Raw genomic sequence first — 26299 nt, forward strand, 5'->3', positions numbered from 1 at the left:
CCTCATGGGCTATTCTGTTATACTCATTAGAATTTGTGAATGTTTCACAAATATTTTCACAGCCACCTTGTGAGATACGGGGGAGTGTATTATCCCCATTTTACAGATGGGGAAGGTGAGGCACAGAATTGACAGTCAAAAGAATCCACTCATTTTGTGTAGCCAATTTGAGACTGCTAAGACCTCATTTTTCAGAGTGTTAGTATTATGTAGCTTTTCATATGTTCAAAGCATAGTTCCTGTTGACTTCATTTACCTCTTGTGCTCAGCACTTCCGAAAGTCAGACCCCCGTGTCTCAAGTGAAGCACCCAGAAAATACGGAACTCTCAGTTAGTGATTACCTATCAAAATTTTGATTTGAGTGACTTGACTAGCATCCCATAGGAACTCTCTGACACAAGCAGGGTTAGAACGCAGTTCTCCAGGGCACCATTGAATGGCCATCCTTTTTCTTCCTGCAGTCCTCTGCCTCAGTCAGTACATACTTTCCAGCTTCTGCAACAAATAAGGTCAGTGGTCCTACAAACGAGACTCCTTCACAACAAAACCCTGATTCATTCCCAGAGCAGGTTCATTCTGTGCACTGAATGAGGCAGGAGTCCTGCGAGAAAGATCATATATGATCATGTAATTAAAGACTGTGTCATAATGTGCATACAAAAGGGGGCAGAATTAAGTTTGCACAGGTAAGCTTAATTCTGGCATTTCCTAAGGTTTGAGTGCTTAACTTGGGACAACTATAGTATTCTTTTAATGTAGCTGTTTTGTATAATTTCTTGGGTTATTTAAAAAATTGAACAAATGCCATCATGTAACATCATATTGTCATCCACATGAGTCATCAGTACGGTTAAAACCTTTAGTTACTAATGCAACCTGATATGGTTATGAGCCTTACATGGTTATGAGAGAAATGAGTAGTAATTTGCAAATTCAGAATGCATCAAAGAAAATAACATATCTACTGTAAATAAATCATTCTCGTTCTTGACACAAAACTGGGACATTTCCCTTTTATTCCGGTGGAAAGGCCAGATTGCTGGTGACCTGGGACCTACTAAGAAGGAAGTGCATATTTGAACACCAGCCAAGTAGTTCCACCAGGTTACCAGCATTATTATCTTTATCAGTCTGTCTGCTGGTATTTACCAAGAGTCTATATGAACTGCAGCATTGCCAGTGGCTCCCTGCTAGCCTCAAAGACTAGAATCTAGAACTTGTTCCACTGAAAGAGAAAAATATTGAAAATATTGCTGTTGGTGGTGGCTACACATGTCTAGGTATGAAGCAGATGTTCAGGATTAAGGCTCTTCATACAAATATGTACCCTTTTAAAAAGCCTTAATTAAATAGTTAAAATGAATTTCCCACCTCAGTCTGGAAATGTTACTTACTGGACTTCATCTATACTCCCATTGTCTTTAATACAGCCACTGGAGTCCCCCATGGCCCTGTCCTCAACTATCTCATGTGCCGGTCATGCTCCCCACACATCTCTTCTCACTTTTCATGCCCTGCCCATGCTATTCAGCTGCAAAATCTGTCTCCCTGGATTAACAAGGCTATGTGCTAAGCACAGCTGGTGACTGAGGCAGGCACTCCAGTATCAAGAAATACCTGTTAGCCCCCGTTCGTTTCTAAGCTGACCCCCCAAGAAGGATAGGTAAAAATAGTAAAAACTGTATGGCCCTTTCATAAGCCGACCCTGTATTTCAGGGGTTGGCAAACTTTGGCTCCCAGCCTGTCAGGGTAAGCCACTGGCGGGTCAGGACTTTTTGTTTACCTGGAGCGTCTGCAGGCATGGAGCCCCTCAGCTCCCTGTCGCTGCGGTTCGCTGTTCCCAGCCAATGGGAGCTGCGGGAAGTATTGCTGTCCCCATTGGCTGGGAACAGCGAACCGCAGTGACAGGGAGCTGAGGGGCTCCATGCCTGCAGACGCTCCAGGTAAACAAAATGACAATGTATTAGATATTTAATTCTATGATTTCATAGAGTTTAAAATCATCAAATTTTGGTGTAGACCTGTTTATAAGCTCACCCCCGCTCTTTGATGTGTCATTTTTTTTCCAGAAATATTCGGCTTGTGAACGAGTATATATGGTACCAAGATGAGGTTATGCTAGATGAAGGAAATACATTTTAAAATTACTTTGATATATTCAAACAGATCTATTTTGTGTGTGTGTGTGAAGGTTCCATGACTATCATGTATCAACATTTTCTTTGTGTGTTTCTGTATGGATCCCGCTACAGATGTGCATGGGCCTCAGACACATGAGCTCAGAATCTTTTGCATAGCTTTGTCCATTAATGCAAGCATCCTATGCTGCCTCATGCTCCAGTGTGAAAGCATAAAGTGCAGAGTGGCTGCAGCGCTTCCTCAATTCCTTCTTACTTCTTGTGCTAGTGGGACAGAACCTGGGCTGTGCTTGACTCTCACGGGTGTTTGTCTAAGCTCCAAATTTGTCGGAAGAAATACTCTGCACTTCTTTTGTACTTTCTGAAAATCGTCTTTTTTAGCTGAATGTTCTCCTCTACCCCTCCGTTCTCCACCCCCCCCCCCCCCAAAAAAAAAACAAAAGTAATAGAAGAGAGATAACAGAGAAACCTCCTGTACGGCAAGGCAAAGTAGCACAATCATTAAAGGCAGACACTAAGTCCTTGGGGTTTAAACTCTGGCCTGCCATGGCTATCTTGATGCTCTGGGCATCTTGGTCAGACATCACTAAGAAGGTCCAGGTGACCACCAAAGATATGCTGTTTAAGGGGATGGAACCCATTCTGGTAACAGTCCCCTTAGAGGCAGAGAACACTATTTTTCTCCTAGACTCGTTATTCAGACTAACCATACTGGAAGTGACCACAATGCTCTAGAAAGGTGTCAGTCATTCATGTACGCCCAATTCTATTTCAGACTCAGTAGGTTTCCTGTGACTGTCAGGAGCCATGCTAAGACCAGGATCCTACAGTTGACTTTTGGAAACTCTTTTCCCCCTTCTATTGGATTTGGGCAGAGATTTTGGCTAACACATGAGTACTAGACATAGTTACCCATGACTACGCCATCCAATTCCTTTCCATACCCGTAAACTCTCCTTCCCCCCTCATCCCTTTTTAAGGATCCTTCTCATGAGAGCCTTTTACAAAATGTAGCCTTATAGCTCAGTCTTGGAGCCATTGAAGAAGATTCTCAAGAATAGAGGGCAAGAATTTCTTCTTCCATTATTTCCTCTTCCAGAGAAGAAAGGGGCACTTTGTCTTATCCTGTGTCTGAGGAGACTCAACAAATACATATACTACCGCAGATTCAGGGATGGTAACACTTGTCTTGATCATTCCATTGCTTCAGGTACAGGTTTGTTGCTCTTGGCTTGCAAGACACATACTTCACATTGCCATTCACTTGGCCCACAGGAAGTTCCTCAAATTTACAGTAGGCTGAATCCATCAGTCCACTACGCTTTTGGCCTCTCCACAGCATTGTGCCTTTACCAAGTGCCTCACTCACGTGGCAGAGTACCTGAAGAATCAAGTTATCTATGTCTACCTGTACCGGAATCTTATTAGGAAACTCTGACAAACCTTGACAATGCCCTATCCCTGCTTGCCCCATTTGAACCTCCTAGTAATCTGAGAGATTCTCTCATCACAACACATACTGTAATTTATAGGACTCGGTCCACTCTGACACCTAAAATCATACTTACCTCAAGATAGAGTTCTCTTGTTTCAGTTGTTAATAAATGGGGTAATTGCTTGCTTGATAATGAGAGTATGGACTTAACTCACATTATTAGGCCATCTGTACATATGTGACACACTGCTTGCCAGGCTTTTCCTGAGATCCCTATGACTTTGTCTCAGGTCAGTCTATTCCCTGGCAAAGCATTATGCGCAACACAGTTGCGACTTCATCTCACATCCTCAGGGAACTGTCTTGGTGTCTATACCCTAGCAGTGTCAACAAAGGAGTACCATTCAAGATCCCTTCATTGCTTGAAATGTTAGTGATGGACATGTCCAAAATGGAATGACCCTTAGAAGACATGAGGCTACACATAAAAGTATTGGAACTCAGGACCATCAGGCTAGTGTGTGAAGCATTCCTCCTGGTCCACTGGCAATTAATAGTATAACATTGATAAATACGTTGGCAATATACCATAAAAGAAACAAAGGGGCACCACCTTTGGTCCTCCCACCTCCTTTCATCCCCCACCCCCTGCAGTCCAGAGAGGCAGTCATACTATGGAGCTGGTGTTGCCTGCATGGCTTAATCCTGACAACCTTGCATTTCCTGGGAACCAGCAACAACTTTGTGGATTTCTTGAACCATTGACCATTAGCCGCAAGTGGTTGTTGCTGCAGTCCCTCACAAATTCCTATTTCATCAACATAGGAGTCCTGGTAATAGATCTGTGTGCCATCAGAAACAATGCAATGTGTCCCAGCTTCTGTTCCCAAGTCTCCATGAGTCCAGGATCCTGGTTGGAAGTCTACCTACTGCAGTAGAAATAAGGGCTGCTGTATGCCTTTTCTCTGATTGTGGGCCAGACTCATCCTCATAGCTGTCTACTGTCTGAGAAAGTTCTGGCTGATGAACTTGGTGAACACATTTCCACAGCCCCTAGATCAGGCTCCTAGACCTGTTGTCACAGAACCAGGGACAAGTATTGAATCCTGATCTGCATCGTTACAACTAACTGTTCAGATGCTGGCTGGATGAATACCATGAAAAAGGACTGCTCTTCACATGTTCAGGACATCCTGGCACAAAGAAGGAACCGGTCCACAAGGAAGACTTTTATTTTTTTCAAGTTAAGAGATTTTTCCATATGGAAGACCCGATATGACCTAGTGCCTGAACAAGTATTGTTAACTAAAATTCTAGATTACTTATTGCAGTTGAAACAGTCTGGACTCTCTGGTCTGATCAAGGCACACCTAGTAGTAATATTGGCGTGCCATCTTCTGATACAGTTGGTCCTGGTCTTCTCTCTTCCAGCCATATTGAAATTCCTCAGGTCTAATGCATGCTTACCCATTGATAACAGCCTGTGTGGGCCCTCAACATTGTCTTTCTGAAGCTGATGGAGTCCGACTTGCAGTAGCTCCCTCTATCATATAACCCTTAAAATAGTTTTTCTAGTGGCTATCACCTCAGCCAGGAGAGTGAACAAGTTTCAGGCACACACAGTCCAACCCCCATACTCCTTGTACCCCCAAGGACAAGGTGGTTCTGAGATGTCATGCAAAGTTAATCCCCAATGTGGTATCTGAATTTCACTTAAACAGATGAGTGGGTTGGTTGTCTTTTTTCCTTAAACCTAATTCCATGCACGAGTTAAAACTGCACATGTAGGATATATCTCATGCCCTATATTACTACTCTGACAGGACTAAGTATTTCCTACTATTGCCATGGCTGATTGTGACTATAGTTGGTTGCTCTAAAGGCCAGGCCACTTACACTGAATTGTCCATTTAGACAGTTGGAGATTCTCACTTTTTTTTCCAGATGCCACAGAAGTACCACCCTTATTGATGATCAAAGCTTATTCAACCAGAGTCCAAGTAACCTCCTCAGTCTGTTTCCAAAATCTGCTCACACTTGTAAAGCACTGGACTTGACTGCTAAATCTGATACTAGATTTGGGAGAAGAGTGCTCAGGTCTCTGATTCAGTTGGTACTCCACATTACTGCCATCCTGAAGAGGACACTACTTGCCAGTCATCTACAGTGGGACCCACACTGACAAATACTTGAAGAGAATTATTACTTACCCTACAGTAACTGGTTCTTGGAGATGGAGATGTAGTTAGTGTGGATAATGTAACCCTCCAGACCCAGTGAGATGCGGTTGAAGCTGGTGATAAATGAATCATGTTCTCCCAGGTCCTCCTTTGCTTCCCCCTCACCCTCAAAAATAAAATTCTGTTGTCTTAGACCTCCCACAGTTGCTCCCGACAACCTGTGGCAAAAAACATGGACAGGAATAACCTTGCAGACCATACTTAAATGCTGATCCAAAATGACCTTATACCTCCATGGTGGTATGAACAGTTGTCCAAATCCTTTTGGGTTTTTCTGAATGAAGCAGAAACCCACTCTGAGTATCTAATGTTTTAGACAATCAGATTGGAAACAGGCCTTTGTTTTATTCATGGTCCCAGAGCATGCCTTTTATACCCTCAAATGTACTCTTGAGAGTTAGGTGATCTGGTATCTTCCCCAAACTGTCCATGTCTTATGTACTTCCCTCTGAGTTGACATGAGTCTACAGCCCAGTTGCTGGCTGATTGGTGCTTAAAGCCACCAGTTAAGATCATATCAGAAATAACCATGATTTAATTGGCAGAAGTCAACAGTGGGGAGGGTATTCTTCCTTGCACTCTTGTACCATCTAGGCAGGGAATGGCAACATGGCTCTTCCTTTCTGTATTTGCACTTTGATTTTGTAGCATTCTGATAGTTGTCATGTCTATTGATTTAGTGTAACAGAATATAGTATTACTTTTTGTGTATGCCAGAAGCAGATGAAAAAGGTGACATCTGTTCTGCTAAAATTACGTTTGAAAATAATGTAAATTAAAGAGAGAATAATATTCCAAAAACAATGTGTTTTAGAATGTGATAGTTATAAAGTTTGCTCTAAAGAGAGACATCTTGGATTTAACTTTCAGGTAATCCTAACATTTAAAATAGAATATATGTGAAAGGATATTGTTAAATAGTCTTGGGACCAAAATTTGACCTTCTCTAAGATTACTGGAATGTGATGGGTACATGTCATCTGAACTTCGGAGTTTTTAAATGACTCTTATCAAGTGATTCAAATAGCAAACAATAGCCACAGTTCATGTAGGGCCTAAATAAAGTCCTTTTTTGATCCTTCTACTGGACTTTATGGCAGCAGTACACTAACATATAATATTCATTTTGATGAAAGTCTTGTTGGAACTAGTGCCTAAGCAATGAAGTGAATTGAACCAAAAAAGTGTGTGATGACAAATTCCTTTTATTCCTTTTATGATTAAAGAAAAAAAACAAAGTTGGTAAGGAAATAGCTTTTATTTTCAAAGCTGGCAGTACTAGAAATAATGGAGAACAATATATGAAAAGTACTTGGCACTCTTTGTTAAGCGTTACATTAAGCATCAAAAATAAGATGTCTTACCATTCAGAAAAAGGAAAAGAAATAAGCGTAGTTTTGAATCTTTTTTTTTTCCTTTTAACTTTAATGAGTTGATTAGCTTCAGAGAGTGAGTGTACATGGTGTTTGTCTGAAGTGCTCGATCAGTTGCTTCAAAATTGGCATAACTGATTTGAGATTTTATGGATATTCTTTAAATTACAGTATCAAGTTTTTACACTAGATAGTTCAGGCTGGATATGTTTTGCAAAAAGTAATGTATTACTTAACAATCTGTATTCAAATTCTGCTTTCAGATTTTCCTGCACAATTCCCATTGAAATCAGTGGGAGTTGTGTTTATGAATCTGGGGGCAAAAATTTAGTCACTATGGTAATGTTGTGCAACATGGGTATATAAAAAAGTTCTATTTATTATACTTTAATCATGTGACACTGTAGGAAGATATCTTGTTCCAAATATGTATACTCTGTTTAATTTTCTTTTTTGTTTACAGAGTCTCTGTAAATCCTGCTGGTAGGATACACACTGAGTATATATTTTGCTTCAAAGACTACCAAGGAAAACTATTTTGCGAATGGGATGAATATGCAGCCACTGACTACTTATCGACTACAATTTAGTGACTGATTAACCAGCTGGAGCACTTAACTAGTGATGTTTCCGTTTTCACATTATCCCGTTTGAGTTTGCTTGTCTTGATTTTAAAAAAAATTCAAAGTGGAGTACCGTAAACTTGATATGGATGGTAAAAAGAAAGACAAGGACAAACCAGATGATAGAATGGCACGGCCTAGTGGGCGTTCAGGTCACAATCCACGTGGCACTGGCTCTTCGAACTCTGGAGTGTTAATGGTTGGACCTAACTTTAGAGTTGGCAAAAAAATTGGATGTGGTAATTTTGGAGAACTACGATTAGGTAAGACTGGTATTCCTTATTCCACTCTATCTGATTCAAGATGTACATGCAAATTAAACATTCACAATATGTTTACCTTCCATATAAACTATTTTTCCTATTACAGTACTCAATTTTTTTTCGTGTTGCAGAGGTAACATCTTTATCACACCTTTTGAAATATTTTTCTTACAGAATTACCTAGTCTTTAATGTGCAGGGTGTGTGTGTATGTGTGTGTGTTTGTGTATACATATCAAGTAATACTGCAGACAAAGTAATGACTTTATATATAAAAACACAAGTAAATATGTCAATTGAAGTCATTACTTTGTCTACAGTATTACTATGCTGAGTTTGTGAACACTTTTTTGTTTCAGACTAAGTTAAATTCACAACTTTCTGATGCAAGGGAAGAATAAACAGAGATCTACACTTACGTAAAATATACATATTGTATATTTAAGCCCTTATATTAAAAGGTTGAGTTGAACATTATAAAGGTTGCAGTGTTTAAAAGTTATTTTATTTGCGTTAGGTACGCTATTGGGTATAGTTTTAAAATCTAGCTAAGTAAAATAGTTCGGTTTTGTACAGTAGCTTTTGTGTTGTAAGTATCTCAGATTGAGTTTGCTTATGCAGTTACTGCAGTACTGGTATTAAAAAATATAACCATTTTGTGCTCAGCAGTAACACAAGTATGCACTCTGTCTCACACCTGACTCTATTTTGAGATAGGTTGCTGTTCAGGCCAACTAATTTTCTGAAGAGTACCATGGAATACAGACAAGCTATGAATAATCACTGCAGGGCAGAATAGGGGACCACAGTTGAATGTTTGTCATGAGGAGGATAGCTTCTCTAACAATATCCAACCCTTGTAAAGCACATTACTCTGGGCACTGGTTTAAGTCCAAGAGTGCATTTTTCTCAAAGTTTTCATTTTCCAACATGCTTATTCATAGTAAGAGTTTATAAACTAATCTGTTAGTACAGACTTTGGTATACTGTATGCACTTCTAGATTATCCGGTGATTTAACTGCAATTCAGATACGTTACTGTTTTTTTTTTCCTTCCTCTTTCGCGCTTTTGGCAGGAAACACTGTTAGTTGCGTTCTAATCATTTGTGGCTGTAATAAAACTGATTTATACTGATGTATAAATACTGATGTACTTAAAATAATATTGAGGATCTAAGTTTGTCCTCATACCTATGAAGTTCAGAATTTAGGCTATAACTATATCCTAACTTCTCTTTTTGCTAGATTTTTTTCAATGGATTTCAGACACTGTATGAACTAAATAGAACCAGTGTATTAACTCTCTTAAATATCATTTGTTAAGACAACTATAAGAAATTCAGGAAGTTTTTTTCCCCCTAGACATTTCATAACAGAACTTATTTTTGTCCGGTCTCTCTTCCTTTTTTGATAAACACAGAAATGAGAAATAAGGTCTGTGAAATTTGACATAGCCTGTAGGAACCTATTATTATCTGTCACATAAATATATATTTATTATTGTGTATCTGTTTTGATATATTTTGACAAGGTTTTGGTTTTCCTAGTAAGTAGAATGGAAGCAGGGAGAAATAGACTCAGTACTTGTAAGTTTTTACTTTGCTGCTTGTGGTGATTGGGATTTCCTAAATGTGAAAGCAGCTGAAGTTAATAGAGAAGTCCACTTCTATCTCAACAGCTCAACTTGCTAGTGTGCGTAAGATGCAAAGTTAGCTGTGGATAATCTGCTGACTTTAGACGTAGATGAATATGAGATTGAAACTAAAAAAGCCCATCGGCTGCACTCTGAGCGATAGACAGGGGAGCATGAACCTAAGAGAAATAGAATTGGATAACTGACAGGGAAGGAGAGATGTAAGGAAAGGAGAACAGTGGTGTTTCCCTTACAGCAGCCATGTGCATTGACCGCCTTTACTTTATCTGCCTCTGCTAAAAGTGAATGCCTGGTCAGAGCATGAAAAGTGTACTTATCAGACTGTATTATATAAAATCATTTAGATTTGTAGATCATTCACATTAAAAGTTATGATTAAAAGTAGATTTGTCATGGACTCTGCTTGTAATTTAAAACAAAAGCCTATGATTATTTGATACTTAGAATTTTGCATGTGTGAATGTGGTGATAAATAATTTAGGCCCCAATCCTACAAAGACTTATGCATGTGCTTAATGTTATGCATTTCAATGAAATGACTTACAGGTCGTAAAGTTGAGGCACGGGCATAAATCTTTACAGGATTGCAGTCTTAATGTAGAGCAACAAAGTTAAGACCTGGGATAAATGGGAGACTATTAGATAAAACAATGGTTCTCAAACTTTTGTATTGGTGACACCTTTTACACAGCAAGCCTTGGAGTGCAACCCATCCCCCCAATTAATTCAGATCACCCTTTTTATGTTTATAAATGCTGGAGGTGAAGCAGGGTTTTGGGGTGGAGGCTGAAAGCTTGTGACCCCCCCATGTAATAACCGCATGACCCCCTAAGGGGTCAGAGCCCCCAGTCTGAGAACCCCTGAGGTAGAAGGAACTTAGCAACAACTTGGAAGCCATTGTGATCTGTCCATGCTGGGAAAAAAAAGGTGTTAACATATCTTTCTGATGGCTTATAGAGGTTGGTGACATGGTAAATTGATCAGGACATGCAAGCGAATGAACAGACACGTTGGATGTATTTAAGTGGTAGGCCACAACTGGATTAATTTAACACTGGGCAGTGTGCCCACTCCCCTGCTCTCTCACACCAGGCATTTAACTGGTTCTAGTGTGTGATGACAGGGCTCCCATCATATAACCCATAATGTGGGGTAGATTCTCCTGTGTTTCTGTGCACTTTGGAATCTTCTCTCCCCCCTCCCGATAGGTTTGGGGAGTAGAGGTTATCAAAATGGAAATATCAGTCTACAAAGACTTCAGGTCTCTCCTCCTCTTACAGGCACATAGTCCACCAGCAAAATTCAGAATCTGACTGACTTTTGGGAGCTGGCGCTTTTAGCCTTTGTAAGCACTAGACACTGTGTTCAAGTTGCAACAAACTAAACAGTCTTATTTTTCTTAATAGGACTTAATTTGCAATTCCTATTGTTTTCAACTTAACCGTGCATCCATGATGCTATGAGGGAAAACTTATGTTGCTGCTGCCTATAACCGATGGTACATCATGTGCCTAAAGAGAGGAATTAACTCTCCAGAGCTGTCAAATCTGATGCCTTTTATAAGGTCAATATATTTTAAAATGACACAATTGACTTGAATTTTTTAATTTAATTTGAGTCAGTTTTCTGATAGAACACCCTATATTAGTTGTCAAAACATTTTTAGTGGAGAATTAAAAAATACAGTATTGACAGTCAACAAAACAGTGAAAATGTGCATTTTACAGCATTTTGTATATGAAGTAAAACTGAAAAAAGAGAAATAATTCTGTGGTCTTTTAGCCATAATAACCATACAGATTTGTTGTATTAATGGTTAGTACAAAATTTTCCTGATTTGAAATGCGATTTTTCAAATTGATGGTATCTTTAAAATAGCAAACTCCTCTCCAGTAAACCTTCCTAAAATATTGGCAAACAGGTTGTTTTATGTGTTAACAATGAGCTTTTACCCTGTTTTACCTTAACTCTGTTAAAATTTTTCATGACAAAACTGCAACCCTTGTTAGTTTATCTCATGCAATTGGCTGATACTCATCTTTTAAAACAAACCCCAAATCTGAAATTATTTGCACTAGTAAATTTTTACAGTCTCAGTATCGTGGCTGTGAAGTTTTTCTTCAAGCATGTTTTTCCGTGAAATTAACAGTAATCAAATGCACCCCACTGTTCCACTTGAATACCAGTTTTTCAGACTCTCTTTTTCTCTCACCACCTCTTCACTCCATCTCAGTGTTCTTACTTTTCTCCTGTCTGTTCAGTTTCTAACTTTCATTTCCCAAATAGCAACAAAGATGTTAGGAACTGGTGCTAACTAACAAGGTAAAATCACTGAGGGCCACAGAATAGCCTTGGAATCCGGCAGTGCTTTCTGTACCATTGGTCAGTGGCCTATATTGTGTCTCAGCAACATTTCCAGCTTTTGATGCTCTTTAGGACATGTTCTTTGTGAAATGCATTCTCTTGATAATGTAGTATTAAAATAATTAAATTCACTTCTTTAAACCTATGCCACTAAAGTTTAGCAGCTTAGTTAAATACATTTTTAAAGAAATAGCAAGAGGAAAGCTAGCTTTAAAAAAAATCTAAACCTCCACTGAGTTACAAATCACTGAAAATAGGAGTTGTTAGGGTACAAATGTACCCTTTCTTGCAATTAACTTCTTGAGCTTTCTGTTAGAACAGTGCATATTGTTTTAATTTGTTTGCACTGATTTTTCTTTCTCATGCAACCTCTAGTTTTCTTATTTGAAAAAAAAAATCCATATTAAACTTGAAATTGTAATCAAAGTGCTTAAATCGGGTTTAAAATTATAACAGCATTTGATTTCCTTAATCTAGGCGTGCATAACGCTGATGTGTTCTTCAGACAGGCTTACTTGTTTCATTGATTTTCTGTATTTCGCTAGCAATTAAATATTTTCTTACTCTGTTGAAAACATTAATCCCCCCGATTGTATCTATATTCAGTCATGTATTTAACAGAGATAGGCCTGGAGTTTTGGGGACGAAGTAAACAGTAGCAAATCTTGTTAGTTGTGTTAATGAGTAAGTTTTATAGCTGATTCTGCTTTACTTGTGGTCTGCCAATATTGACACTGCAAATTTATTTTTGATAAAATACACTTTAAAATCAATTATGTATTAAGTTTAAAGGAATATTTCAATTTAATTGTTGAAATATTACCCTTTCTCCCCCCTGCCCCCCCCAAATAAATAAAAAGCAAGCAAAGGAAGAGTGTTGGAATCACCCTTTTGTCAACCTGTTGGGTGAATTGCCATTCATTCTTTGGTCATGTGTTAAGGTCATGTGTTACTTCAGTGCAATGAAAGCAAAACATAGGGTGCTATTTAGGCTGGTCACAAGCCTGAGTGCTACTTTGTCAATAAGCTCTTTGGCAAATAGTGCGTTTAGCTGCTGAAGCAAATAGCCATAGTGGAGCCTCATTAATGTTTTATGTGGATGTAGTTTTTGGCAAAACGGATCTGTCTCAATTCTGTGTCTTTAAAAGCAACTCCTGGCAGAGTCTGACATTCTTGTTTTTGTCTTTCTTTAAGGAAAAAATTTGTACACAAATGAATATGTGGCAATTAAGCTGGTAAGTTAATTTTTTTGTATTCAGACTGACTTTTCTCAATATTTGAGATGTGAATTTGGTTAGAAATTTACTTTCAAATAATGGTTTGTTTATATGCAACTAAGTCTACTTGCGTGTATTACCACTGAATTATACTAGTTTCAGCTCGTCACTAGTTTCATGGGTGAACCAGACTGACTACTATTTCAGAAATCTGTCCACCAATCATACCAGGTGGATTCCTCTCTACTGCAGTAGCAGTAGAGGATTGAAAAATGTGACGACAGAGAAAACCCAGAGGAAAGAATCTAGAAATTCTGCTTCTGTCCAGCAGGAGAGCAGCAGTGGAGATCCTGGATGACTATTTTTCCAATTAACTCCCAACTTTTCAGTTTATCTTGTCTGTCATCACTTCTACTCTTGCTTCTCACTGTGAACAGGTAGCTGCCTTTTTAATTACTGAAATATCTGTAGAATGTGAGATGTTTGATGTAATTTACTAATGAATACTTCTATATCAGATGTGATACGCTTATGACATTCTTTCCCACATTTAAGGGCTTGTCTGCAGAGGGGTTTAATTCATAGCTTTTTGCTGTCAGGTAACACATGTTACGGAAGCTGTAGTAATAGCTTGCACCCAAGGCACTGTACCCTTTGTCAACACGCATCATTGTGTACACTCGGGAGCGATTTGCTGCGAACTGCGCGTATGGCACTCTGTAAGGGCGCTCCTTTGCTTTTGCTGTTGAGCAGTGTGCATTCTGGGATTTTTTTCAGTCTGTTGTGGGATGCGTAGTGGAAGCCAGGCGGGTTCTGATTATTTTTTTAAAAATCCTGTGATTCATTTGTCTCTGCCCCTGCCCTTTTTAAGGATTGGTAGCACCATTTTTGAATTGCTGTGGGGAGCTTGGGCCCAACAATGCTTGGCACCAGTACGCTGGCAACCCTGATATACACATAGCCTACTTGGGCTGTATTTTAACACTCAAAGCTGGATGAATTCAGTTTTGAATTTTGCCTGATTCACCGTTAAGCAAACAATGTGGCAGCAGCTCCTCCAGCAGCAGGAGGATCTCCAGTGGTGGCAGAACAAGAAAGACACCGAGCAACTGAGTAGAGGACTAGTTCCTGGAGCAGCTTCACAACATGCGGCACTACTTCTGGTTTTGGAAAACCAGCATGGATTAGTGGGAAATGATTGTTCTGCAGACCTGGGATGAAAGAATTTCATTGGTGAAAAAATTTCTGGGAGGCCAACCTTTTTGGAGATATGTTCTGAACTGACCCTGCAGCTACAGCAGCAGTGAACCAACTTTCGGTGCCCTGTACATGTGGACAAGCGTCATGCCCATTGGGGCCATTGTCAGGCAAGTGTGTGATGCCATGGAAAAGGTACTGCTCCCCTGGGTTATAAAGCTTGGTAATGCTCTGGAGGTTATTGATTTTTGTACTCGTGTGATTCTCAGATTGTATTGGGACAACTCATGGGGACCGATGTGCCTCTTGGCTTCCTCTTCTCCTCCCCGAGTCAGGGCTCAGAATTCATAAAGAGAAAGAGGTATTTCTCCATGGTACTCCAAGGGCTTGTTGACTGCTATTGCAAGTTTATAGGCATAACTTCAGGGTGGTCTGGAAGAGTCCACAGTGTTAGGATCTTTTGAAATTTAGGTGTATTTAAATTAATAGAAGTAAGACTCCTTGGCCCTGGGAACACTATAGACATTACTAGCATGGACATTTTCCTCCAGTTTTATCCTGGGAGACCTGGCTTACCCTCTGCTTCCCTGGTTAGTGAAGCCATTCATGGAAGTATAGGACTGGAAGGGACCGGGACCTCAAGAGATCATCCAGTTCAGTCCCCTGCACTCAAGGCAGGACTATGTAATAACTAGACCATTCCTGATACGTTTGTCTAATCTGGTCTTAAAACCCTCCAATGACAGAGATTCCACAACCTCTCTAGGCAATTTGTCCCACTGCTTAACTGCCCTGACCATTAGGAAGTTTTTCCTAATGTCCAACCTAAACCTCCTTTGCTGCAATTTAAGCTCATTGCTTCTTGTCCTGTCCTTAGAGGTTAAGAATTTTTCACACTCCTCCTTGTAACAACCTTTTATGTACTTGAAAACTGGTATTGTGTCTCCCTTCAGTCTTCTCTTCTGCAGACTAAACAAACACAGTTTTTTCAATCTTTCCTCAGAACATTATTTTCTAGACCTTTAATAATTTTTGTTCTCTTCTGGACTTTCTCCAATTTGTCTCCATCTTTTCTGAAATCTGGCGCCCAGAACTGGACACAATATCCAGCTGATGCCTTAGTATGGCATAGAGTGAAGGAATTACTTCTCAAATCTTGCTTACAACACTCTTGCTAATGCATCCCAGAATGATATTTGCGTCTTTCGCAACAGTGTTACACTGTTGACTCATATTTAGCTTGTGATCCACTATAACACCTACATCTCTGTCTGCAGTACTCTTTTCGAGGCAGCCATTTCCCATTTTGTGTTTGTACAATGATTTTCTTCCTAAGTGGAGTACTTTGCATTTGTCTTTATTGAATTTCATTCTGTTTACTTGAGACTATTTCTCTAGTTTGTCCAGATCATTTTGAACTGGCTGCTTAGAAGATAGGAACTGTTAACTACTGCCTCAATAGTTGCAGAAAGACAGCTGAGAATTATTTTGGCTGTTGGAAAGGGATATGGCTTTGTTTGTGGAATAGACTAGAAGCAGCAGAAAAAAATCCCAAATGTTATCTGTTTGAACAGTATTTGTGAGTGTAAGAGAGAAAACCTTATCAATGGGTGGGAGGTGGAGATGCAGAGATTTGCTCAGCCATTTGAGTAGCCAGCAAAGTGTCAAGGACAAAATGCTAATAGCCAGGGTGATATTGTAAGGAAGGCCTATTGATCTTATTTTGAACCTCAGGCCTGAAATTGCAAAGCTGTACTGTATTGTTTTTATGGGTGTTGTGTTGTGGCAGTTCCTGTTGCACCGTGTGTGTTTATCTGCATGTGGTTGCAAACCTTGATGAATTAGTGAAAATGTAATTATTTTCTGTGTAAAATGAACTGTTGATGCCTTTAAAATTTTATTTGTCAGGTTGTTTAATAAAAATCTACTATGCAACAATTATGTAATGACAAATGACCTTTTCATTAAATCAGCAGTGAAACAAAACAGTAAAGTGCAGCAGTTCAGTGCAGGGAAGTATGCAAGGAGCGGGGCACTTAAAGTCACAGCAGAGTAAACAGTTTGGCTCTGCTTCTTCTGAAGTGGAGTGCCAAGGCTCAAAAGTTACCTGGGGTGATAGAGGGCTCAAAAGAGGGGGTGCCAGGTGCCCTGTTCTCTGTGCCTTGAGCTGGTGTCCATGAGGGGAATGGCTTCTGGGAGCAGTTCTGCGGGAGTGTAGTGGGGAGGAGTTGTTCCCAGTAGCCAGTGTTGTCCATGGCCTACATAACTTGGCTAGCTGCTGATTTGCAGTATTGTATTGCCTGCTGCCCTAATAGTATCATGCACTACAACAGAGCCTTTTGGCTTCCTATCTTCTCCAGGAGTTGCCTCTACCATCTCCCTGTCTTTTTCCATACTGACTTTGGCCATGGCAGTTCAACTGCTATGCTGTCCTTTGCAGTGAACTCCCTGGGAGAGCTCCTTGTCATATATTCACTCTCTGTCCTCAGTTACTGCCTCCATCTCTTTTCTCTTTATTTTATTTTATTTTTGTGATGGAGACTCTAATGATATTTATGAACATTTCTTCACAATTTTTCTGTTTTTTCCCCCTCAGGTTTGCCAGCCACTGACAAAGGCCTTGTCTTTGAAGGTCTGGCCAGTGCGGGTGCTGTAGCTTTGGGGGTATTAAAAAATGAGACAGGAGTATTCTAGAGAGGCTATGATAACATTTTTATGCATTTCTGGCTTTACCTCTCTGAGATTCTTCCAAGTCTTTGGGGAACCCCTGAAATAGTAAGCCATGCATGCGTTGGGAGCTGGAAGTCCTGGTGCCAGAGGTGAAGAACATGGAGCGCACCATCACTCCCAGAGCTAGAACCATGCTGGAGAGGACCCAGAAGGATGCTATCCGTTGCCAATACATGGAAAACTTGAAACAGAAGCCGGACCAGGGCAAGGCCTTCGAGGTGACATGCAAGTGGGATGCCAGCAACCACTTCCTCCCTGGCAGCTTCAGCTGATTTGCCGACTGGAGGTTCATCCACCAGGCCTGCGTCTCACTGAATGGAGCTGTCCACTATAGGAATCAGGACAACCGATGCAGGAAGTGCAGCTATGCCAATGAGACACTACCCCATGTCCATAGGGAAGGTCACCATGAACTCCACCGTTTCCGGAACCGACAGACATCGTCATTACCAACGAGGACTGGAAGAAGATCATCATGGTGGACGTCACCGTGCCCTTTGAAAACAGGACCACAGCTTTCACGACGCCCAATCTCGAAAGCTGGAGAAATATGCTGACACCCTGAGAGCTAGGGGCTACGAGGTACAAATTCATGCACTGATAGTTGAAGCCCTGGGCCCATAGGACCCTGGTAATGAGCGAATGCTGAGAGAATGTGGAGTCGGTCAATGCTACGCTCGGCTGATGCGGCAACTCATGGTATCAGACGCCATCAGGTGGTCAAGGGACATCTGCGTAGAACACATCACCGGACATCAGCAATACCGGGAGGGACAATCTTCGCTCATTGATATATTTTGCTTTCCACCACCAATTCTCTGTGTAACTTTTTTCAGGAGTAATGTACCCAAATGCATGGATGCTAGATATCTAAACTGTATTCTTAAATTCATTCACCTAAATTTGGGTTATTGCTGATTATGCACTATATGTATCTTATGACTTTAAAAACAAACTTTGTGAATAATCTAAGCACTATATCCAGATGTACAAATACTCTTTTCTCAACCTATTATATAATTTTTTTTAACATTAGCTTTAATAAAAAATTTACGCTGTGTGGCTTTGCTGTTGTGCCTTGGAGGATTGAGGGTAAGGGTGCAGGGAAGGGAAAGGAGGTTGTGATTGGGAATTGTGTTCTCAGTCTTGCTTTGCAGTTTTGCTGTGCCTTGGAGGTGCTTATATGATGTTGGAGGGATTAGCAGGGAGAATCTGCATAATAAACAAGGTGCATAATTCCCTCTACATCACCAGAAGGCTGTCCTGACTCTGGATGATGTTGCACTGAGGCAGGTGACTAGGATGCAGAGAATGGTCATATTCAAAAAGGCAAAGGGCAGACCAGGGAGATACGCTGTGAAGTTATTCACTAAGATGGTCCCCCTAGAAGTTGTGCTGGAGTGGAAATGAGTTGCAAACTATCCCATTGGGGAAGGCTATGCAGCTATTCCTCAGTTTCTGAACAAAAATTGAACAATTCTTTAGCCTTAGATTTTGCTTTTTTACCTGAACACATGTTGAAAGTACAGAGTAAAACAGACAGGGTTCTGCAATGATTATTTGAAACATTCACCGTTACCAATCTGTAAGAATGCATATTATTGGGCTTCTATAGGGGAGCTGTACTTTTTATAGTTTTGGGCATACACTGTCTGTCTGTCTCATGAAAAGAGTGCTGCTTTTCTTGTAATCACTGCTCAATAAACTTTTGCATTTTTCACAAAAGAATGTTTTCCTTATTTGAATCTGCTGTGGGATGGAGTGAGGGAGAGACTGTAGCAGTGCCATGCTGCTGGCTGCCATTTTGAGGTGGCAAATAGTGTTTGGAGTGGGGGTGGTATTGGGCAGGACATCTGAGGGAAGAGAAAGGAGAAAAGAAAATACGTATATGGCCATGGGCCCAAAAATGTTAGGTAGATGGGGCTTTAGCTTGAGATGGAGACCAATTACCTGGCTCGAGTAGCCGCCATTTTGGAACAGTGAATGGGTGGTGGTGGGAAGGTGGCAAATGGACAGTTTGGGTCGAGGGCAGGAGGGAGATTTTGACCTCAGTTAGAAAGGCTTCTGTCTCACATCAACCTACAATAGCTGCTGCTGTGGGGCACCCAGCATGGAAGCTAGTATGGCATGTTAACAAATTATAATTTAAAATACTTTTTGTTTTGTTTTAAAAAAGTACATGCAAAGGTTCCTTCCATAGGATCAGCCTCAGTCCTTCTCTGGATTGCTGCCTGGGATTTGGGGTGTCTTGCTGGTGCTCCTCGAGGGGAGAGCAAGCTTCGTTAGTTGCCTGGGTTGGGTGGTTATGTAGTTATGTAAAATCCTATTCAGCACCTTAAAAAGGACAGGTTATATGTCCCCTACTGGAGTTTTTTCCTGTTGGCCCTTATTTTAATGTAGGTGCTTCTGAGCTGTTTTGCTGTGTATCTGACACTGTTCAGCATCCCGGTTGTGGCCCCTCATGGACATCTGCCCAGCAATGTCCACAAAAATGTCTTAATTGCGGTGGGAGGCTACAAGACTTTCCTGCACAAATGCTTCTGCTCACATGGCAATGAGATCCAGGGTGTTGTAGGGCTTCTGTAGTATTCTTTCAGGTATTGCAATAAACTGGCATCCAGGAGCAAATGGATAAAATGGTGTTGTATGCCATTTGTAAAAAGGGGAGGGGACAGAGCAGGATAGGGCATGCAAGTAAACAGACAAGTCCGTAATGGTCACCTGTAAAGCGATGTGGGATAGCCATTGGTTGACTGTCAAAGTAGTTCTCAGCAGCATTCCGTGCACATGAACAATAGATGGGACCAACTCTCACTTTTCAGCAAAGTTAATTCATTTTGAAGCAGGACTCTGGAATTTGTGATAAATATGGAGTGAGTGCGCTATAATGAATTTCATTGTTTATATGCAAGTATTTTCAGAGTGGATTAACTCCAAAAAGTTGTGGATTAACACCCCCGTGAAGAAGAGTCTTAAGTTTCAACCATTATTTAAATTGAAGTTCTGCTGTGCTTGTGGATGTGACTTAGGCCTTGTATACACTACAGGGGAAAATCGATCTAAGCTACGCAATTTGAGTTACATGAATAGCGTAACTCAAATCAACATAGCTTAGATCTACTTACCGCGGGGTCCACGCTACGCGATGTTGACTGGAGATGCTGTCGCGTCGACTCTCCTTACTCTTCTTGATCTGGAGGACTACAGGAGTTGATAGGAGAGCGATTTAGTGGGTTATTGATCGCAGATCAACTGCCGATGCATTGGTCGCCGCTCGTCGATCCCTGGTAAGCGTAGACAAGCCCTAAGCTGTGGGTAAACCAATGTTAGTTTCTATAATAATGAAGATATTTCAGAACGGATTGAGGTTTTTAAAAACAAAGCAAACAAAAAAACCGCGACAAAGAATGTATGAAGGTGTAAAGCGCTGTAACTTTTATGAACACTTTTTTTGGAAAAACTTGCATAACTGTCTCTTGGCTCCACTAATGAATGCCATGGAGTTATTCCAAATCATCCGTAGAATATTTTTTGCAGTACCTTATATATCGAACATTCTGGTTATATAAAGTGAAATTTAGAATATGAAAACCTGAGCTGTGGAATAGCGAAATAAAAAATGGCAAGTCTAAAAAGTAAATGCTTTTAATATAATTATATAGTAAGCTTATGAGAGGAACTTCTACCAAACTACTTCATGGTTAAATCAGGGTTGCCAAATACAAAGTTCATTCCACAGGTAGGAACTGGTGTAAAAAAACATCCCAAACTAACTTTTTTCCCAAAGAGCAGAATTGTGTAGCCTTAATTTTAAAATGAATTTTCCTTTTAAAATATGCCTGAAATGCTTTTAAGTCCAGTACAAGGTGAATATGGGCTGAGTTATTTCTGTGTTCAAAATGTAATAATTGCTGAGGTAGTGTAATCACAATAAACCTTTATAGTGTCTTCTGCATGATTGGTGATTTTGGAGCACTAATTATATGGTACTCCAGATTAAGGAAAAATGTAAATCTGATACTATTTGGTTCATTTTATGGATTTTTTGAGTAAATTGCCACATCCATAAACATTGCCACTTTATGAATTATTTATAAAATAATGAGTTTAAGGTATTTCTATATTAATTTCATTCAACCTCTGAAGTGATTGTGATTTGGCAATTTAGTTTTGCCATATTGATTTGCTAATTCCTCTGAGTCTTACAACATCTTCACTTAAAGCTGTGTAGAAAGCTGTAAGAACCATTTTCAAATACCTTCTTTTAGAAGTTCTGAAAGAGTCCTACTTCTGGTAAAGCCCTAGTGTATGTTATTACAATGTGCAAGACAGAATTATAATTACTTGATCACTTGAAGCAATGAAAAGGAAGTAGTGTGTTAACATATAATAAACTAACAAAAGGCAGGAAATTCAAAGTTAAGGCCAAAACTCTAACTCTCACTGTTGTTGGGTATAGATACTGTGTAACAGGGTGGCACTCACCTCTCGCAAGTGCCCTCTTGTCCGAGTGCACGTGCCTGCACTTCCTCTCTGGCTTGCAGTGGAATCTTCAGCAACTCTTCCCTTTGGGCAGAGTCTCTCAGTCTGTATGTGAGATAAAAATCAAACCCCTTCCAGGGTATAAGTCCCACAGGGAGGCCTATCTCAGCACCCTCTGTAATGTTGCTTTATTTGCAGCCCTATCTCTGCGCTCACTCCTCAATCAGTCCAGCAGGGCCTATCACAGTACCCTGGTTCGATGGTCTCTCAGCCCCTTCTGGGATCTCTCAAATTGTCCTTGCTCTGGTATAGAGTGGTGCCCCAAGGCTCCCTCGTTGGAGGCAATGTCTTCGCCCTCTCGGGGTTGCTCAGGCCCAAGCTATCCAGCTGGATCACTGTGGTTCGTTTCCTCTTCCAGGGATGCATCAAAGTCCAGGCCACTTGGTCGGGGGGGCCCTGGGCCTGTCCTACCGAGACACTAAAGATAGCAACCATCCACCATGTCCCTTCAACTAAGCTGAGTCGCTGCTACAATTCCCTGGGCCACTTCCCCGTGGCCCCAGCACGTTCTTCACTCTTACCCAGGGTCTGGTCCTTGTTGAGTCCCAGCGGCCAGCCCAGAGCTCCTTCTCGGCCTCTACTCCCCACCCCCCAATCTCTGCTAGTACTGCTCTGTCCTAGGTCCTGTAGCTCCCTCAGCCAGTCAGGCACACCACCCACATTCCTCCGGCAAAGAACTGAACTCTGCTCTGCACTTCAGCTCCTTTTATATGGTCTTGCTAAACCCGGATTAGCTGCTCCTTGCTGCCCCTCTCTAGCTGCAGCCCACGCCACCACTCTAGGCAACTTGGAGGACTCTCTCCACTGCCCTTTTCTGGGGTGGGGTATGGCAGGGCTGTGAGGCCTTCAGCAGAGGGAGTCAGGGCCTAGTCCACCTCATCACACACTGATATTCAGGAGGAGATGGTGCTCTTGGCATGAAATGAGTTTTTAACTGTTTGTGGTTTTATGCTTTAATTTTCACAAGGATGTTTTATTATGCTCTTTATGTAAGCAAAGAAAAAATTTGCAAACTTTAGTAAAAAGAAAAGGCGTACTTGTGGCACCTTAGAGACTAACCAATTTATTTGAGCATAAGCTTTCGTGAGCTACAGCTCACTTCATTGGATGCATACTGTGGAAACTGCAGAAGACATTACATACACAGAGACCATGAAACAATACCTCCTCCCACCCCACTCTCCTTCTGGTAATAGCCCATCCAAAGTCACCACTCTCCCTACAATGTGCATGATAATCAAGGTGGGCCATTTCCAGCACAAATCCAGGTTTTCTCACCCCCCCCCGCCCCCGCTGGAAATGGCCCGTGATTATCATACACGTTGTAAGGAGAGTGGTCAGTTTGGATGAGCTATTGCCAGCAGGAGAGTAAGTTTATGTGTGTGTGGGGGGGGTGTGTGTGTGTGTGAGAGAGAACCTGGATTTGTGCTGGAAATGGCCCACCTTGATTTTCATACACATTGTAAGGAGAAAAAAGAAAAGGAGTACTTGTGGCACCTTAGAGACTAACCAATTTATTTGAGCATGCATCTGATGAAGTGAGCTACAGCATCATCAGTGAGCTTCATCAGATGCATGCTCAAATAAATTGGTTAGTCTCTAAGGTGCCACAAGTACTCCTTTTCTTTTTGCGAATACAGACTAACACGGCTGTTACTTGCAAACTTTAGTGTTTTTAAATGTTACATACATTATTGCACAACTGGTTAAATGAATTACTTATTTTAACCTTCTGAAACATCAGGTATTTGCACTCTTCTGCAAGCTGCCTGTGGTTGACAGCAGCAGAAAGTGCTTTTACACCCATAGTCTCCTGACCTTAGGGATTCACGAATTTTTCATAGTGTGGACCAAGTCTTAATAGGTTCTCATGAGCAATCTCTTTTTCTGTTCAGAAAAATATCATTACCTTCCTTCCCATTTAGGATCCCCCCACATCCCTGTATAAGTTGCTGGAGTTCTTGTATGGGGAAAAAACTGGGTAAACATTTCATGTAGCTTTACTTTTCTGTAAACACGGGCCTTATCTATGCAGAATTTTTTCTATAACCTAAGGTGTGAATTAAACAGATTGTTTCACTGGTAAGCCCAATGATAGACATGCTCTTCTTCTGTCTTTTTTCCCCCCCCCTCCCAAGTTAGTTTGTTACTTGGGAAGGGTTTAAATTTAAAACTGAAAAAAGCCACTCTTTAAATCTGAATGTGTGTTTACTTGGGGGATTATGTTGGTATAGCTGGTTCTATGTACACAAAGCCTCCGTTTAAGATCTGAACATAATCCTGGGGAATTCTGAGGGGAGACTGGGTGAGGAAAGTGGTCAGTGGAAGCATGTGACTAAAAGAACCAGGCAGAGGAAAAGATGGGCTAGTGAAGGAGAAATAGAGCTCAGGAATAGGTTTGCAGAGTTGAAAAATGAAGAAGGGGCTCAGCAGGTAGTCACTGAAGGTGGAAGGGCAAGGAAGAGGAGAAGAGCAGCTAGTCCTATAGGAAAAAAGGAAGAGTAAATGGAGACTACACCAAATATGAGCCCCAGGAGGATACAGGATGGGTTGAAGAGGATTATAAGGGAGAATAGGAAAGGAAAGAACTTGCAGCCAGAGGGAACAGGGGATAGACTGGAGAATAGCACCGTCACCAGGAAAAGGCAGGTCTACGTGATCAGGGACTCTTTACTGAGAAGAATAGACAGGCCTGTAACCAGAGCTGATCCAGAGCATAGAAGGGTATGCTGTCTTCCAGGGGCTAAGATACGGGATGTAGACCTGATGTTGAAAAGGATCCTAAAGGGAGCGGGAAAGAATCCCCTAATTATCCTTCATGTGGGAACAAATGATACGGCTAGATTCTCGCTGGAAAGTATTAAAGGAGACTATGCTAGGCTGGGGAAGACGCTTAAGGAAATCGAGGCTCAGGTGATCTTTAGTGGGATTCTGCCTGTTCCTAGAGAAGGGCAACAAAGGTGTGACAAGATTATGACTATCAACAGATGGCTTAGGCAGTGGTGTTATAAGGAGGGCTTTGGGATGTATGGCCACTGGGAGGCATTCATGGACAGAGGACAGTTCTCTCGGGATGGACCTCATCTGAGTAGGGAAGGATATAGACTTCTAGGATGGAGGCTGGCACAACTGATTAAGAGAGCTTTAAACTAGGAATTTGGGGGAGATGGTTGGGAGATGTCCAGGTAATCTCCACGCCAGATTTTAGCATTGAGAGGGAAGAAAACGAAGTAAGAAAGGATACAGCCGTGGGTAGGAGAATGTATATCAGGAGGATGGGCAGTGTGGATACCAGTCTAATAGGTTGTACTGGCTGTAGAATGACCGTGCCTAATAGGGTACAGAATGTGAGTGAGGCCAAACAGCAAAAATTAAGATGTTTGTACACCAACGCGAGGAGCCTAGGTAACAAAATGGAGGAACTAGAGCTACTGGTGCAGGAAGTGAAACCAGATATTAGAGGGATAACAGAAACATGGTGGAATAGTAGTCATGACTGCACTACGGGTATTGAAGGGTATGTGCTGTTTAGGAAAGACCAAAATAAAGGTAAAGGTGGTGGAGCAGCATTGTATATCAATGATGAGGTAGAATGTAAAGAAATAAGCGATGGAATGGATAAGACAGAGTCCATCTCGGCAAAAATTACATTGGGGAAGAAAACTACTAGAGGCTCCCCTGGGATAGTGCTTGGGGTGTGCTACACACTGCCAGGATCTAATTTGGATATGGATAGAGCCCTTTTTAATGTTTTTAATAAAGTAAATACTAATGGAAACTGCGTGATTCTGGGAAGTTAGTCTCCCATGTATAGACTGGAGGACGAGTGCTAGCAATAATAATAGGGCTCGGATTTTCCTAGACACGATAGCTGATGGATTCCTTCATCAAGTAGTTGCTAAACTGGACTAGAGGGGATGCCATTTTAGATTTGGTTTTGGTGAGTAGTGAGGACCTCATAGAAGAAATGGTTGTAGGGGATAATCTTGATTCAAGCAATCAAGAGTTAATTCAGTTCAAACTGAACGGAAGGATTAACAAAAATAAATCTGCAACTAGGGTTTTTGATTTCAAAAGGGCTGACTTTCAAAAATTAAGGAAATTAGTTAGGAGAGTGGATTGGACTGAAGAACTTATGGATCTAAAGGTAGAGGAGGCCTGGGATTACTTTAAGCCAAAGCTGCAGAAGCTATCGAAGCCTGAATCCCAAGAAAGGGGAAAAAATTCATAGGCAGGAGTTGTAGACCAAGCTGGATTAGCAAGCATCTCACAGAGGTGATTAAGGAAAAGCAGAAAGCATACAGGGAGTGGAAGATGGGAGGGATCAGCAAGGAAAGCTACCTTATTGAGGTCAGAACATGTAGGGACAAAGTGAGACAGGCTAAAAGTCAAATAGAGTTGGATCTTGCCAAGGGAATTAAAATGAATAGTAAAAGGTTCTATAGCCATATAAATAAGAAAACAAAGAAAGAAGTGGGACTGCTAAACACTGAGGATGGAGTGGAGGTCAAGGATAATCTAGG

The 26299-nt window shown here is 41.0% G+C and overlaps 1 protein-coding gene across 5 annotated transcripts in view; it reads left to right on the plus strand.

The window, feature by feature from the left end:
• CSNK1G3 (casein kinase 1 gamma 3) overlaps positions 1–26299 on the plus strand; it is a 157889-nt gene that overhangs the window by 23209 nt on the left and 108381 nt on the right. For 4 of the 5 annotated variants that reach the window (XM_077817379.1, XM_077817381.1, XM_077817380.1 and 1 more), the window contains 2 exons: positions 7651–8073; positions 13285–13325. In XM_077817379.1, the coding sequence (XP_077673505.1) occupies positions 7896–8073; positions 13285–13325 (219 nt within the window). In that variant the 5' untranslated portion in view covers positions 7651–7895. Of the gene's footprint in view, positions 1–7650; positions 8074–13284; positions 13326–26299 lie in introns of those variants that run through there. The other variant, XM_077817383.1, reaches the window with a different exon arrangement.

This window comes from Eretmochelys imbricata, chromosome 5, assembly GCF_965152235.1.
Source record: "Eretmochelys imbricata isolate rEreImb1 chromosome 5, rEreImb1.hap1, whole genome shotgun sequence".
Taxonomy (NCBI): Eukaryota; Metazoa; Chordata; order Testudines; family Cheloniidae; genus Eretmochelys; species Eretmochelys imbricata.